This window comes from Primulina huaijiensis, chromosome 10 (genome assembly GCF_012295235.1).
Source record: "Primulina huaijiensis isolate GDHJ02 chromosome 10, ASM1229523v2, whole genome shotgun sequence".
NCBI lineage: Eukaryota > Viridiplantae > Streptophyta > Magnoliopsida > Lamiales > Gesneriaceae > Primulina > Primulina huaijiensis.
In genome coordinates, this window is record NC_133315.1 from 5,260,958 (window position 1) to 5,278,649 (window position 17,692).

Sequence of the window (17,692 nt, forward strand, 5' to 3'; positions counted from 1 at the left end):
ATATTTCTGTTTTAGTTCATCGTAAAAACAGAAATTTTTCTTATATCTCTACACATTAAAGACCCACAACATATTAGATATATTAAAGCTCAATAGCCAAAATTTTAACCGATCAATTTAATGTTGGGCTTAAACAACCGAAAACATAAAATTATTCACTTATAAACCCATGAACCCATATAAATACAATTGATCCAACATAAAACTCATTGATGACAAAAATGACTAATCGGCAAACACGAGGACGAATAAACAGTTTTAATAAAAACACTCCAGGACGAAACGGCATTCATTTCCAAAGTTCCAGCGCCGGCAAATTAATTATTTGTTGCGATCCAACGGGCAAACCAAAGCTTCCCAAGCAACAATACTCGAAAAACAAACTTCATATTCATTCATCCTGAAGAAAATTCAACTTCCAAAAACAACAAAGATATTTGATCAGATCTTCATTCCCACATGGAATCAACCTCATATTCAAAACCAACGTTTCGATTCAGAGACCACGATCAAGAAATGGCTGACCACGAATCATCGGAGGGCCGCTCAACTGCGGATTCCTCGTATATTTCGAGTCATGAAGACGAGGATACAGAACTCCAATCCATGACGGCCAAGGTTATTTTCCTAGCGAAACGTTTGTTTTTGAAAACTTTTCGAGTATTTTCATATGTTTGATTTTTTTTATCGAACACATTTTCCTTAGAATAATTTAATTTGTCAGCGAGTTCCTCCTACAGTGGCTACACAAATAATTATGTTGTAAGTAATAAGCTTGAGAACTTAAGCTTGTTTTTGGGATTGGAGTCTTCTTTTACACTTATGGACTACGATTGACGTTCTTGTTATAGGCGGCATAGCAAAATGTGTGACCTGGGAAAAGGCGATAATTGAGTCGCCATTGTTGTCGTGGCACGTAATCACATTACAAGGAATCCAGGATGGATTAACATACATATACAGTTTTTCCCATGTCGACCTTCGTGCCAAGTCGGTGGATAGTAATCTGGCCCATGTGTCCAGATCCATGAGTGTATACCCGTCTGCCAGCATTCACTAATCTTACATATACCAAATAGTTGAGTGAAACAAGGCCATGGTAGGTTGTCTTACGCGGTACGCCGCTTTCTCAAGAAGCTGTGTGCATTGAGCGGCTAATAAACACTTGAAAGTACTTCTACCTAGAATGCTAGTCTTTTTAAATTTGTTGTCTCCCCGTTGAGCTTAAGGCCAGGTATTCTTTTGTTTACTTGGATGGGGAAGATTTGAAAATTTGACGAAGGATTGAAGGTTTTATAAAAAATAGTAGAAAGCGAAACTTACAATTGGAAAAGATTATGAATAAAACTGGAACTTTTTTGGGCACACCAGTTCGAACATTCTGTATCAAGAATTCATGGGATTGCTTTTGGTTGGTTTATGTAGGGTATCCAGCACTTATGTTCGGAACTTCTTGAGCTGAAGCAGGAATCCGATGAGGATTTTCAAAAGAACATCTATTCAAACTACACTGCCTTTCTTGCGTAAGTTCTTGATTTATGAAAACAATCCACTTGTAACGAAATCAAAATCCTTGTCCTTGCTCATTGTTTGGAGTTACTAGTGTCGGATATTCTCATAATATTTAATGTGTTGATCATACTACTGAGTAAAAGAATTGCGAAGAAATTCGAGATATATGGTGGTGGGCGGGTTCAAGAATTTAACTGCAAGGTTGTAACATGGTATTTTGAGGCATTGAAACATGTATACTTTTGTTTTCAGAATATTAAATGAGGTAGAAATCTTGAGTTGCGAAGTGGTGGGACTGAAACACCAGGCTTCTTCGCAGAAGAAACTCGTGCAGAACCTCATTGACGGAATTTCTTTACAAGTTCTCTCCGCGGAGACCATAGAAACAATGCTGGAAGAACCTCTGAATCTCGAGCCATCTTCTCCGAGTATATTGGAAACTCACACAGAAAAAGTTTCAGAAATGTTGGATACTCTTCTTTCTGAGCACAGATTACAAGATGCTCTTGTTCTGCTGAAGATGGAAGGCGAGATTTTCCAAAATTTGTTATCGGGTGAAAAATTTTCATCTAATGAGATAACGTTCTATCACTTGGTCATATCTGAGAAAAGGACTATTCTTTATGATCAATTCTCATCAATGGCTATACATTCTAGGGTTTCTGCACCAGAGCTGCAGAAGGCGCTTCTTGGACTGTCCCAACTTGGTGAAACACATCTTGCTACTAGGCTATTGCTTCAGTATTATCATTCTCGCATTGCATCTCGTATATACGATGTACAGTCTTCAAAAGAGTTAACTGATGTGTCGTATGTTCAAGAAACAGTGAGGTTGGTTTGTTCAATGATATCTCAATGTGCAAGGTGTTTTGTGGCCTTAAATGGAGAAAATCATGCTCAAGATTCGGAACTAACTCAATGGGCAGACGAAGAGATAAAATTCTTCGCATCTTGTTTTGAAAAATATGTTTCATCCATTCCCCAAATAAATCGTAGATTCGTGCAAGCCTTAGATACTGTGCAGATTGCAATGTCATACTGCTCTTTGCTAGAGCCTCAAAGGCTATTCCTGCAGCCATCTTTGATCGAGCACGTTCGCCCTTGCATAGAAGAGGTTCTGAGAAGCCATATCAACCATTTGAGTAAAGTTGTTAGTATTTTTTCGTCGTCTGACACTTGGGTTCTCGATAGATATCTCGTATCAGGGATTTTGACAGGAAGGAATCAAGGTATCATTGATGAACTGCCGGAGTATATCTATCTCTCCAACAGCGGTAGGAAATTCATGACGGTTTTTCAGGTTCGTTAAGACCTTCGTATGTTTTATTCTTGAGTTAAGTGAGCTAACAATTAATGATTTTTACCTTGATGGTAGTCGCTCACAGACGAAGTTTCGCCTTTAATTTCTCTACAAATGGAAAGTTGGATTCTCAAAGGGATCCTGGATCTGTTCGTGGCGTATATTGTTATTCTTGAAAGTGCACTCACAGGTGACACATATGTCCTACAGAAAGAAGGTTTAAGTATCAACTTACCAGAGTCTCCAACTCAACAAATTTACATTCTGGCTAATCTTTCTACACTAATGCAATTCTCGTCGAGCGTTATCAGAAATATATTTGAGGGAATCCATGGTTCGGAATTTGAGATTCACAACTTTCTGTTGTTCGTCCAAGACATTTATGGTCGACTCAGAGCCGGTTTTCTCAAGCAGTTCACGAAAAATATTCTCTCTCCGGATGATGATCATGAAGCATGTAGTTCCGAGAGTCATATCAACAGGGACGAGTCCACGATTCATGATCTGGTTCCATCTGTTCCTTATCTGGTATGCTGAAATCTTGATATTTAAAGTGTTAGAATTATGTATATTTGTCTTTGTGGTCACTTTGACCTTGTTGATGTCTAGAATTGACACGAATCAATTGTAAGTTAGACCAACATAAGTTGTCATGCCATTAGTTGGGATCCATATGGAATTTTCTGAGATCATCTAGCGATTATGTATATCGATCAGGAACTATATTTAGAGTTAAAGAAGCTAGAAAAGCTCGCTAATGAAGATTGCATGGAAAAAAATTGGTTGATGGATCTTCTTAGGGAGCTGGCGGATGCTGTATTTGAATGGATTTCAAGTAAATCCAAAATCTGGACGGTTGACAAACAAGATTTGTCAAATAATCGTGATGAATTCATTCAGGTATCCACGTTCTGTATGAGAAAAAAATCCCAATATTCGATACATGAAAACTTCGAGTCAGTTAATCTTTTTTTTTTAATCCATAATTCGAGTCAGTTAATTTTTTTTTTTAATCCATAAACAGTTGATCTTGGATTCGCAGTTTCTGGTTGAAATTGCGAGACAAGGCGGATACTTGTCGGATAATGCAATACAGGTGCCCATGGATTTTGTATCCCATTTGGAAGCATCCTCTACTACAGCTGGATTGGAACCTCTGAGGTAATTATATCGGTTTTTTTAGTTTTTCTAACTAGTGCTTTTGGATTAATTATTTTCAAATCCCATCGGGTCAAAAAATACCAAGAATGTTCATGGATCAAAGCAAAAAAGTTCCTAGACTTGCCAAAGCTCCTATTTTTTTAAATTGCAGAGGCTTGAATGATGATGGGTGGCCAGCAAATGCTGCCACCAAAGCTCTACTTAAGTTGCAAGAACTCAAAGCAAAAAAAACCGTAGAAAATGAAAACGATCATAGTATCGTTCGAGAAGAATCATATGAATACGCGGCAGGAAAGGATCCTGCGGTTTCGGTTTTTGATCCGTTGACTTTAGATGCCTCAGAATCTGATGATGAGGACAATGAAGGCAAAACTGATGCAGAAGTATCAAGAACTACTAATAATATACCACTTGAAGAAGGGCGGTTTGAAGTGATGACTATCGGAACACAAAATTCAAACCAAGAAACCAGAAATATAGCATGAAATGTTACATGAACAAATATTTTTTGTTTCATAATACTTTTTTTTAAAACTATCTAAGATTTAAGCAGAACTGGAGCAAAAGGACAAATGATGTAGTGATACCAGTTCATTAGACCTAGCATATAATTAACAATTTATCACTTTAAACCATGATGTCCTAGTTCTATAGGCATGAAATTGACTCATCCACATCTCTGATACAATAGGAGACATAGTTTATTAGCCCATACCATTTCAGTAAAATACTAACATCCATAATCCACATGCGCTGTTGATACAAAGCCACCATCTGATTACCAAATAGTCGAGTCTCAAACCAAACAAAGAACACCATTCATCGCATATTATCACGTCGCCTGACATACCGGGTTCGATCATTGTATCTTGGCCTGTCTTGAGCTCTCTGAGGCACAGGCTCAACTCTCCTTTGTCTCTCTGGAGATCGCTGAACTATCTCTCCATTTACAAATAGCTCAGCTGCCCAGACCATAAAATATTTTACAATCGGGATCAGACAGCTTATTCGAACTCAGGAAGAGGTTCTTCCGAACCCCTAAATAGTGCAACGTGACCATTTATTTAATCAAAAAATAACTTCAAATGGACACCAAAGCTAACGCAGTTTCAGCAAACCAAATAACAAAAATATTCTCTTCTCCAAGAATGGAAGATCTTATTCTCTTTATCCATATTTTCATGTATTATTTCAGATGAAAGATAATCGAGTTCCAGTTTGTTTATGAACACAGTGAAAATGGTAAAAACCCACTGTAAAATAAAGAACAATCCTAAAATGCATAAAAAAAGACGTGAAAATTCCAACCCGGAACATGAAAAAGCAAGTAAAAAGAAAGATTGTCAATCAGTTGTCATAGATTATAAGCAAAAAATCATTTGATTTCAATATTTATATAGGAAGAATTACCTCCATAGTCCTTGTTCTCAGCATCAACATAAGAATCTGGAAGAACAAAAAGAACGCCAGGTAAACCTGCATACAGGAAGAGATAAACACATGACACAAGCTTATTACAACTCAAAGCCACGAAAAGTCCATACCAAAAGTAACAACCCCGTGTTTTACAAAGCTATTTTCACGCACGAACCTTCAAGCTTGTTAGATGTTTCCTCATCAATCTCACATCCAAACCCGAAGTACCTCTCACAAGAAACATTATACATTTTCTTCTTGGCCTCCTCCTCACTATCATCAACACACGAAACAAACAGCAAATATAAGAATATGCGTATCTAGTAATTCAACTTCTGTGGCAAATCAGTGTAATTATGGCGAAATATTGAGAAAAGTATGTAAAAAATTCTAAGAATTTTGCTTTTAAGGAAGAGGGAAATCTGAGAATAACCCATATCATTCAATAAGTTTTATTTCTAGTACATTACTAACATTATGAACGAAAGACGGCATCAGTGACAAAGTAAGTAATATTTTAATGAAAAAAGGGTAAAAAGATCTAAAAAGGTCAACCTTCCGAGCACTTTAGCTAGGGTTTGAACATAGCAATCAATCATCTGCTGCTTGGTTGCCGCTTCCCCACCAGGCTTATCCATCACAATAAGCCAGTGCTCATAATCGCAGCCGGGGAAGAGTGGGGCCATTTCAGTGGGCGGCCGGTCGCTGAAGTTTGAGCCGGAATTCAGGGGCGAATAACCCGAACCCGATCTATTAACCCGGCAGCGTATTGTGTTGAATCTGGTGAAATTAGGACAGGTTACCCCCATGGAATGTGATAAGGCTGGCGCGGCGGAGCGAGAGGCGGACATAGGTTGAACGAACCTTATGAGCGGCGGGCTCATGGAGGCAGTGGAGGAGAAGAATCGTGTGGGGACGATTAACGAGCTCGCAGTGGCTCCGGTTGATCGGACGGTCAGGATTAATCGGGCCATCGTGGCGGCCATTGTTAACTGGCTGTGCGTGTGTGGAGATTGTGAGGTGTTTGGGTTTAGCTAATAATATCGGTAGTGTTAAACCTCTTAAAAATTATTATTGCGAGTACTTCTTCACCATGAATACTGAATATTTTTTAAAATCATTGTTTTGTTTTTATTCTTCAATTTCAAAATTTAATAAAATAAGAATAGAATGCTCAAATTAATAAATAAAAGTTTATTATTAACCATGCTTTTCATGGAAATTCGTTTGGAAATTTTCTTTGGCATCTTATTTTTTTCCCCCCTCAATTGGATGATATGTTACAATGGAGTCTCAAACATAAGAAGTTAGGTTGCATTTAGATGGTTGGTAAAACGTCCATTACTCGTTTTTTTTTTATTGTACTAGAATTTTTTTTCCTTCTTAAGCTTTCGGCTGAACACATACACATATATATAAATATTATGCATCATTTAAAAATAAACCAACCAACTTAATATTTGAAAATCCAAAAGAAAGCATTTAAAACATAAAATCGTAAATGTCAACCAAACCTAAACTTAGCATTTTTCAAAATAAAGCATAAGCATATTAAATCCTCTCAAAACCTCTCAAAAGCATCAAAAGTCATAAAAATCTTTAAAATAATTTTAAAATCATAAACATAATGCGGAAAACTAGCAAAGGTTCTTGGGTTATGTGTACCATTAGTCCAGCTAGTTCAACCATCAAGTCCTCCATCAAATTCATGATCACCTGTATCGATCACACCTAGTGAGTCTAATGAGTCAGCAAACCTTAATCGTGATAACAAGTAGTGCATATACAATCACATGCATCAATAAAATATTTTTACTAATAATAGCTTTTCATGAATATGCATAACTTTAAACCTTTCATTATAAATAATTCCTTTCATCATATACGTATACGTTTTCTTTTTATTTAATTCAGATCATTAATTGTAATTTCTTTCAGCTGTAGGTCGACTAATCCATCTACGTATAACCATGATATCAGGCGGCGTGGACATTAGCGACACTCTCATCCGTCAACTGAGCCTTGGCCTAACATATCATCATATCATTTCGATGAAAATACGATCGTAGGGCTCCGTCTTTGGCCTTTTACCTCACGATATCCCCAATCATATCCTTTTATATCACAATCAAGTCATCTCTTCCAACCTTTCATTATTTTCATCACTTAATTTTTAAGTCTAGAAATTTAGGTTCTCTTGAGTGTTTTTGCCTAAGAAAGTCTGGGTAGTAAGTCCTTCAAGACCGTAACCCCTAAGAATTGCTTAGGATTGTAGAGAGAAAATAAATTTCAAGAATAAAATTTTTAATCATGGATTCAATTTTCTCTAGATCCACCTCTCTAAACTCTGCTGCTACATCTTCTTATGATTATAATAAAATAATTAACGTCGAAGAAATAATTATAGAAGATTTTGATAAATCCATTGATAATTGGGAAATTCCTAGGATAAATAAGGATCAGATTTACAAATACTCCAGATTCTAAATATTTAAATCTGATTTCACAATTAAAATAGAAGAAAGAGATATACAACTTACAAAACTTTTTGAAACAATCAATTTATTATCTCAAAATTTCTTACGAAAACACAAAGATAAAAATTATAAATACATTCATATAGGATTAGTTCAAGTAGGAATAAAATCCTTAACTAAAGAAGGATTGAATACTTCCATTCTTACTATTTTAAGAGATGCTAGATTCACAAATTTCGAAGATTCATTATTAAGTTCTGTTGAGTCCAGTCTGTGTACTGGACCAATCTCTTTTGATTGTTATCCAAACTTCTAAGTATCCCTAAATGATAAAAACATTTTAAAATCCTTAGTTTTACAAATAAAAACTCATAATTATAATATGCTTAAAGGATCAATACCGGTTGCTGTTATTTTTAGAATTCATTACAAGGCTATGAATTCTGCCTTTGCTACAAAAGTAAAATATCATAGTAAAAAAGGTGAAACCTTTTTACTACAAACAGATTTAGGAAAATCCAATACTGTAATGCCAAAACCAATTCAATGGAAATATATAACACTACCTGAAGAATGGATCTTAGAAAGAATGGATCTTAGAAGGTGCTGTTAACCCAGAACATATAGGACACATAGAAACAAACACCCAATTAAAATAAATAACTCAATATTCAAATGGAAAGGTCAAACTCTCATTTAATAGAAAATCTGGTAGTAGCAATAGATATGATGATTCTTCTATTACTGATATCATAGATTTAGGAAGAATATCACAAATCTCTTCAGTCATAAATATTCCCTATAAAACACAACCTAAATATTCTATCTCATATTTACCTAATTCAGTTTTAAGAAATGTAGACTACGCCTCTGAAATTCCTAGACCAGTCTATATGAAAATAAAAGAAGAAAGCTGTCAAAAACAATTTCATATTGCAGAATCATATCAAGAACCAACTAGTCTAACATTCTCTGCAATCACATAAAACATTACTAATGAATTAAATGTTATAGAAAAAGACTTTCAAATAAATAAAAAATTTTTGCATGATGATTTTTAAGCCAAACATAACCTGGAAAAAAGATTATGGTTTTTCCAACATTTTATAGATTCTAGAAAATCTATTCAAGAAAAATTCTATGAATTTGTAGATAAAAATAAAATACATATTTTATTTTTTGAGTTGTTTGAAATATATGCTTCTCAAAATTCGTTGAAATATCCCTTTTCTAAAAGTGTAAATCCTGTTACAATAAGAAATAAAACACAAGAATGACAAACAATTACTGATACTAGGATAATCCAATCTAATCATCATCTTTTACAAGGAATTAAATAAATATACAAAATCAACAAATAGAAGCTATTCCAATAAAAAAATCCAGGAGAAAATGATAAGGTCAACAAAAACAACCAATAATAAACCTTGAAAACATTGATACTAAACTTAAAAATCCCGTTTTTAAGCCTTACCAAATATCTAAACCTAGTGTAAAAAATATTTAAGATAATAAGTCTGAATTTATAAAAAAACATTCAAGATCAATTAAGTAGAATAATGGCAACAACTAGTAGTTCTAATGAAACAATGAACCAGACTGCTCCGGATACACCTTCATCCATCCCTAGAATAAATACTTTAAGTCAAAATTCTGATATTAGTGAAAACATATAACAATTTCAAAATTCTACAAATATCAATAAAATAAGTTGGGACCAATCCCTACAAATTATCCCTGCTCCTGATTTAGGAGTAGTAAAACCATTGACCCAACCAAGTTTTAAGGCATCTTCAGTCTACAATTGAAATATAGATGGAATGACAGAATATAACATACTGAATTTATTACAACAAATGACTATGGCTGCAAATACCTATAAAACCCAAATTGGGACTCATGATAAAACTATTGATGAACTCCTCATAGCAGGATTCACATGTCAAATAAAAGGTTCGTGGGATTACTATCTCACAAATCAACAACAAGAAGATATTTTAAACTATATAAAAACAGATGATGAAGGAATACCAATTCTAGATGAAAATGGTAATCCACAACAAGATGCTGTAGCAACCTTAATATTAACAATTTTCTTACATTTTATTGGAGATCCTTCACATCTAAAAGATAAAAATGCAGAACTCCTATCAAATCTAAAATGTAAAAAATTAAGTAATTTTCAATGGTATAAAAATACTTTTTTAACTTGAATAATGCTTAGAGAAGATTCTAATCAACTTTTTTGGAAAGAAAAATTCCTTGCAGGCTTACCAACTCTTCTAGGAGATAAAGTAAGAAATAAAATTAGAGAAAACAGTGGTAAACAAATTATAGTCTATAATGAATACACTTATTTTCAATTAATTAGTCTAACCCAACAAGAAGGGTTAAAAAAATGCCAAGATTTAAAGTTGCAAAAACACCTAAAATAGGAAATAAAAAGAACAAAACAAGGATTATGAACTTTTTGTAATCAATTTGATATAAATACTAATAAACCATCCTCATCAAAATGCACAGAAAATTGTCAAAAAATACATAAAAAAACCCTATAAGAAAAACTTTAGAAGAAATCAAAAAGATAACTTTAACCTGAAAGAAGAATTTTACAAAAAACCAAGAAGAAAACCATTTAGGAAATTTAAAAATAACAAGCAAGAATTCAAAAAATCCTTCAAAGATATTGAATGTTATAGATGCCATAAGAATGGTCATACGGCAAATTATTGTAGATTAAATAAGAAATTAAATGAATTAGAATTAGAAGAAGAAATATTAAATAAAATTTCTAATCTCTTGATTGATTCTTCTGAAGGAAATTCAGAAACTGAAAACTCTACCAAGACTGACGAATCATTAGTAGATGAACAAATCATAACTAGTAGTGAATCTGAAAAACAAATTAATATGCTCACCAAAGATCAATCACTTCTTTTAGATATATTGAAAAATATTAATGACCCAACAATCCAAAAAGAATATCTAGAAAAAATTCTAAAATCTCTTAAGGACAAAGAAGAAAATAAAAAATTCCCAAGTACTTCAAAAAATACTTACGACTTAACTGAAATATTAGAAAAAATAAAAAAGGAAAAAGAGATCACAATCCAAGACTTACAAAAAGATATAAAAGAAATAAAATTGGAAATAAGAGAATTAAAAGAAAAAAAGATTCAAATTCTGAAGCAATAAAACTAATCCTACAAAAGATAAATATTGACAGTTCTTCAGAAACAGAAAATGAAGAAACCCAAAAGGTTGAAAATATTGAAAAAATTTCTGAAGATTTTCTTTTCGTTTTAAAAGAAATAACTTCTAGAAAATACATCTTAAAAATAAATCTAGTATTTTCAGAAAATTTCAAAATGGATACAATAGCCTTATTTGATACTGGTGCAGACTGAAACTGTATCAAATCAGGAATAGTACCTACTGAATTCCAACAAAAAACACAAGAAAAACTTTCAGCTGCTAATAATTCAAGATTAAATGTGAATTAAAAAACAGACGTGTTAGACTTAACTTAATTGTGGCGATGAGAATCAAAACCAGCAGGTCATTAGTTAAAATCATCAGGCAATATAAAAGCAGAAGTCTTCATCTCACTAAACCAGAAGTAGAACTAAGCTTCAACGAGTTAGAAAACCAGAAGCAGAACTCAGTCTAAACTAGAGTAACTTAACGTCTTTGTGCAAACAGAACTAGTTTTAAATGTTACCGTTACTTTACCGAGTACTAGCATTAATTGCACCATTAAATACTGTACGGAGTTATTTATTACGACTTACCAGTTTTAGTATGAAAACAAGACTGACTGTGTCAAAGCTTTCTGCAGGACCCTTTTCAGGTATTAAAGCTGATTTTATCAGAAGTCTAAGAAGCTGTTTTGTTTATAGACGTTGGGCGCAAGACTTCAATAAATATACAAGAACAACGTTGATAATAAGTTGGACGACACCAATTACATTCTTTACGAACGTCGATTTGAGCACTCAGAACTACTTATCTTATTCAATCTCAATATACAGAAAAGTAGCACACGCTTCATAGCATATATCTGATCTGTTGAGATCATCTTGTGCTGTTGTTTCTCACACTCTTCAAAAACTGTTCACATTACTCATATCTTGTTAAGAAGAGTTTGTAATCTGGAAAAGAGTCTTTTCCAGAACCTTGTTGTAATTATTTACATTGTGTTGAGAAGCTAAGAGTTTCAGTAGGCAAAGGGTAAGTCCTGCTGAAGTGGGTGTGTACAAGTGTTGTACTGTAAAATCCAAAGTCTTTTAGTGATACCTTCTGGAAACAGAAGAAGGGGAGACGTAGAAGATTTTATCTTCGAACTTCCATAAACAACCATTGTCTACTGCCTACTGTTTTTATCATTTTCACCCCTCACACCATCAGATCGTTTCCGCACTATTTTGTGATTTGTTGGTTATATATTTGTACAAGATCAGCTACAATCTCTAACAAGATTTTAGCACCCTTTGAAAAAGAGATCAATAAAGGATAGAGTTTATTCACCCCCCTCTAAACTCAATATCGATCCCCAATAAGTGGTATCAGAGCAGGCTATTCTTGTATTGAAAATTTATAACAGATATGGCACATTTCAGCAAAGTTCTTATGTTCTCGAAAGAAGATTTTGACGACTAGAAGATCATGATTCAAGCTCATCTTGCAACTCAAGATGATGACATGTGGTTTGTCATTACAGATGGTCCCCTGAAGATTTTAAAGCCTAATACAGCTGTAGCTGTTACTGATGGTGCTCCTCAGATGATTGAAAAGCACAAGAGTGAATGGACCAGCGAAGACAAAAAGAAAGCTAATCTTGATAATGTTGCGAAGGACATTTTATACGAAACCCTCGACAAAAATACCTTCAGTAAGATTAAGATGCGCTCTACTGCAAAGGAAATCTGGGAGAAGCTCATTCAAATCTGTGAAGGAAATGAGCAAACTAAAGAAAACAAATTATCTGCGGCTATGCAAAAATTTAAAAACATCAAAATGAAAGCCGGAGAAACTCTAAGTGAGTTTGATGAACGTTTCAGCAGTTTGGTTAATGAAATGGCAGCTCTGTGTAAAGAGCACATCAACAGAGAAATAACACTCAAAGTAATGAGAGCTCTACCCAGAGAATGGGATGTAAAAACTATGGCTATGAGAGTATCTAAAGATTTGAACAAGTTGGAATTGCATGACTTGTTTCCAGACTTAAAAGCCTATGAGTTTGAACTAGAAGTGAGAAGTGGAGAAGAGCCCTCGTCAAATCAACCTATCAAGGCTCTTGCTGCTACTGTTACTGCTACTGCTCCTGCTGTAGTCGATCCAAGTGCATCACCTGTTACTGCTATTGAAAGCACATCTGACAGGACTGCTGAACAAATCAACAATGATGCAATGTCATTATTTGTGAAGAAATTTTCTAGATTCATGAAGAAGAATCACAGAGCTTATCAGAACCCTAACCGGAATTTCAAGAAGGAATCACCATCTGGTGATATGGCGTGTTTTAACTGTGGAAAGATTGGTCACTTTATTGCTGATTGCCCGAAGCCAAAGAAGGATGAACAGAAGAAGAAGGAGTACAAGCGGAATGACAAGAAGTCTAGAAGAGATCGCAAAGCCATGATTGCTGAGGAAATCAAATCCAAGTGGGCTGATTCTAGCTGTGAGTCTTCTGACTCAGATGATCATTCTAGCGACAGCGATGCAGAAGAAGTCAAATGCCTCATGGCAGAAACTAAATCAACCTCGACATCTGGAGAGGTATTCGATTTTGACTCTAATGAATTTACACTAACTGATTTGGTTAATGCACTGCATGACATGGTGGAAGAGTACTCAAGACTTTCTCAATCATTCGAGGAAGTTAAGACTGAAAATCAAAACTTAAAGGATCAAATCAGTAAGTTTACTTGCTTGCAAGAAAACAGCTGAAGTGATCTAAAAGTTGAGATAAGTAAGTTGAAAACTGAGAATGAAAGAGTAAATGCAGAATACCAGACAATGAGATCTTAAAATCAGAAGCTATCACTATTGGTAAATGCATGGAACAAGTCTTCTGTTTCTTTGGAGAAGATGCAGGAGTTACAGAAACAATCTGGAGACAGAAGTGGTCTCGGTTTCAGTAACAATGATAGCACTTCAGAAACTAGTACGAAACCAATACTGGATATGAACAAAGGGAAATTCATTCACTTTGTCAAACCCAGTGTGGTACATGAATCTATAGTACAAATTGTTCAAGTTGAAAAGTTTGTAAATCAGACGGACAGAAGAAACCATTATGGTCTGGGTTATGTTAAACCTAAGAGTAAAGTTCACCAGAGTGCTGGATCTAGTAGAGGATTCAACTCAGGAGGACAACTCTCTATGAAGGTTAAAAACTACCAGTACTATTATAGTAGACCGGTTCAAAAGAGATACAGACCAGACAACAAGAATGGAAGGGAAGAACAACATTCTAGAATGCATACTGTTAGAAATAACAGACCTTCTGTCGCACACACCTCTGTGGATACCCGAAGTACAAAACCACCAAGAATTGTACAAATGTGGGTTCCTAAGGGACTGACAAGGCTTGGACCCAAATAGATTGGGTACCAGTTACTAAAATTTGTGTTTGCAGGAACATGAGAAGAAAGCCAAATCAGCAGCTCCATATGGTATCTGGACATTGGATGTTCCAGACATATGACTGGACAAAGAGGCTTACTTTCAGAAGTAATAAGTTGTACTGGACCAAGAATAACCTTTGAGGACAACTCAAAAGGTAAAACCGTGGGTAAGGGTAAGATTATCCATGGTAACATTACTATAAATGATGTACTCCTGGTTGAAAATCTTTGTTAGAACTTGATTAGCATTAGTCAACTGTGTGATAATGGTTATTCAGTAGCTTTTCAGAAGCACACATGCACAGTTAACAATACTGATGAGTCTACTGTACTAACTGGAAAAAGAGAAGGCAACACATACAAAGTTTCATGGAATAAGGATCATGTTAATATTTCTACATGTTTAGTTGCATCTCATAATGATAAACATTGGCTATGGCACAAGAGATTGAATCACCTGAACTTCAAGTCTATCAATAATCTGAAGAAGCAGAACTTAGTTGATGGTCTGCCTGATATTAATTTTGTTAAGAATCATGCATGTTCTGCATGTCAACTTGGTAAACAAGTAAGATCCAGCTTCAAGAATAAAGGTAGTAAATCAACCTCAAGGTGATTGGAATTACTGCATATGGACTTGTTTGGTCCAATCCCTATCACGAGCTTAGGGGGAATGAAGTTTACTCTTGTTGTTGTTGATGACTTTTCTAGATTTACTTGGGTAATATTTCTAGCTTGAAAAGATCAAACCAGTAGCCTCCTGATTAAGCTTCTGAAAAAGATTCAAAATGAAAATCAGTTTCCAACATAAAAATCAGAAGTGATCGGGGCACTGAGTTTACTAACAAAGTTCTTGAGTTATATTTGGATGAACATGGTATTCATCATGAATATTCAGCTGCCAGAACGCCTCAACAAAATGGAGTGGCTGAGAGGAGGAACATAACTCTTAAAGAAGCTGCTAGAACAATGCTAGCAGATGCAGACATCTCTCAGCACTTTTGGGCAGAAGCAATCAACACATCTTGCTATACGCAAAACATAACCATGATAAACAAAAGACACAATCAGACTCCGTATGAGATATGGAAAGGGAGTAAGTCTAATGTATCTTATTTTCATGTGTTTGACTGCAGATGCTTTGTGCACAATAATGGTAAAAATTATTTGTCTGCATTTGACTCAAAATCAGATGCTGGAATTTTTCTTGGATATTCAGCAGTAAGCAAAGCTTTTAGAATTTTTAATAATAGAACTCTTAATATTGAAGAATCTATTCATGTTGTTTTTTATGAAGATAGTAGTGTTCCTGAAACTTCTAACATTTCAAATCTAAGTATTAGGATAGACATGATTCATCTGGAACTGGATAGTGAAGATGATGCAGTACCTAGTGTCAAAGACGTTCAAAATCCAAAACCAGACACTCCTCTGGTAGAACAAATTGTTTAGACACAGGATATACCAGAACCAGAAGTGAACATTCCAGAACCTTCTACTGCTTTACTTGCGCATGACCAAAATTGCTCAAATCAGGAAGAATTCCTTTCAAACCCTTTTATTTTGAGAAAATCTCATCCTCCATATTTGGTTATTGGAAATCCAGCAGCACCATTAAGAACCAGAAGACAAATGCTTAATGAGTATATGCATGCTGCTTTTATTTCTCAGGATGAACCAAAGAAGATTGAAGAAGCTCTTCTGGATCTTAGTTGAATTAAAGTAATGCTGCAAGAGCTAAATCAATTTAAAAGAAATGAAGTGTTGTTTCTTGTACCTAGACCAAATCATCAAGCAGTCATTGGAACTCGGTGGGTATTCAGAAACAAGTTGAATGAAGAAGGCAATGTAGTCAGAAATAAAGCAAGACTGGTGGCTCAAGGTTTTAGACAAGAAGAAGGAATAGACTATGATGAGACATTTACACCAGTAGCAAGGCTAGAAGCTATCAGAATATTCTTAGCCTTTGCTGCCTTCCAGAACTTTAAAGTCTATCAGATGAATGTGAAGAGTGCTTTCCTAAACGGCCTACTGCAAGAAGAAGTTTACGTCGAACAACCTCCAGGTTTTATTAATCATTTTATACCTCATCATGTCTTTAAATTACATAAAGCACTGTATGGTTTGAAACAGACACCTAGAGCTTGGTATGACACTCTCTCTCAATTCCTTGTTAATCATGATTTCACCATTGGCACGGTAGATAAGACTTTATTCACATTTGTTAAGAATAAGCACATTTTGTTGGTACAGATTTATGTTGATGACATTATCTTTGGGTCAACTAACCCCAAATTATGTGAAAAGTTTGCTAATATGATGCAAGATCAATTTGCGATGAGTATGATGGGAGAATTAACATTCTTCCTAGGACTGCAAATCAAGCAAGTGGATACAGGAATCTTCATAAATCAGACTAAGTATACAAAAGAAATAATAAAAAAGTTTGGCATGGAAACATGCTCTGCTGCTTCTACTCCTATGAGCTCATCTACTAAACTTGATAAAGATGAGAGTGGAATCTCAGTAGAGGTAACTCAGTATCGTGGTCTTATTGGCTCACTGTTATACCTTACTGCCAGTAGACCTGATATTATGTTAGCTGTTTGTATTTGTGCAAGATTTCAGTCTAACCCTAAGAAATCACATTTTATTGCTGCTAAGCATATTCTGAAATATATGAAGGGTACTCAGAATGTCGGTCTATGGTATCCCAAGGATTCATCTTTCAATCTTATTGGATATTCAGATGCTGACTATGCAGGTTGCAAACTGGATAGAAAAAGCACCAGTGGTTTTTGTCAATTTCTTGGTGATAGGTTGATCTCCTGGTTCAGTAAAAAACCAACTTCCATAGCTACATCTATTGCAGAAGCAGAATATCTTGCTGCTGGAAGTTGCTGCTCTCAATTACTTTGGATACAGCAACAACTAAAGGACTATGGAGTTCAAGCTTCTGAATCACCCATCTTCTGTGACAATACAAGTGTTATTGCAATCACTCAAAATCCAGTACTTCATTCCAGAACGAAGTACATTGATATCAGACATCATTTCATTAGAGATCATGTGCAGAAGAAGGACATTCGTCTGGAATATGTCCCTACTGATCAACAAGCAGCAAACATCTTTACGAAACCTCTGCCTGAGAATAAGTTTTTTTATTTTCGAAATATACTTGGCTTAATCGACTTAAC

The 17,692-nt window shown here is 34.9% G+C and overlaps 2 protein-coding genes across 2 annotated transcripts; one reads left to right on the forward strand and one right to left on the reverse strand.

Annotated features, from left to right (window-relative positions):
• The first annotated feature begins 325 nt into the window (after positions 1-325).
• On the forward strand, positions 326-4,701 carry LOC140986870 (exocyst complex component EXO84A-like). Its single transcript, XM_073455251.1, has 7 exons — positions 326-618; positions 1,426-1,523; positions 1,765-2,812; positions 2,888-3,340; positions 3,530-3,712; positions 3,837-3,973; positions 4,125-4,701. The coding sequence occupies exons 1-7, from the start codon at positions 460-462 to the stop codon at positions 4,456-4,458; spliced, it is 2,412 nt and encodes an 803-aa protein (XP_073311352.1). The 5' UTR covers positions 326-459; the 3' UTR covers positions 4,459-4,701.
• Positions 4,530-6,457, reverse strand: LOC140986871 (multiple organellar RNA editing factor 2, chloroplastic-like). Its single transcript, XM_073455252.1, has 4 exons — positions 5,945-6,457; positions 5,565-5,662; positions 5,384-5,449; positions 4,530-4,935 (listed from the first exon to the last, which is right to left on the reverse strand). The coding sequence occupies exons 1-4, from the start codon at positions 6,373-6,375 to the stop codon at positions 4,793-4,795; spliced, it is 738 nt and encodes a 245-aa protein (XP_073311353.1). The 5' UTR covers positions 6,376-6,457; the 3' UTR covers positions 4,530-4,792.
• Between the last annotated feature and the right edge of the window lie 11,235 nt (positions 6,458-17,692).

Coding starts and splice junctions, on each gene's coding strand:
- LOC140986870 (XM_073455251.1), top strand. CDS start 460: ATGGAATCAACCTCATATTCAAAACCAACGTTTCGATTCAGAGACCAC. Junction 1,524..1,764: donor AACTACACTGCCTTTCTTGC/GTAAGTTCTTGA, acceptor TTTTGTTTTCAG/AATATTAAATGAGGTAGAAA. Junction 3,341..3,529: donor TTCCATCTGTTCCTTATCTG/GTATGCTGAAAT, acceptor TATATCGATCAG/GAACTATATTTAGAGTTAAA.
- LOC140986871 (XM_073455252.1), bottom strand. CDS start 6,375: ATGGCCGCCACGATGGCCCGATTAATCCTGACCGTCCGATCAACCGGA. Junction 5,450..5,564: donor AACATCTAACAAGCTTGAAG/GTTCGTGCGTGA, acceptor TCCTGTATGCAG/GTTTACCTGGCGTTCTTTTT. Junction 4,936..5,383: donor TGAGAACAAGGACTATGGAG/GTAATTCTTCCT, acceptor TGGTCTGGGCAG/CTGAGCTATTTGTAAATGGA.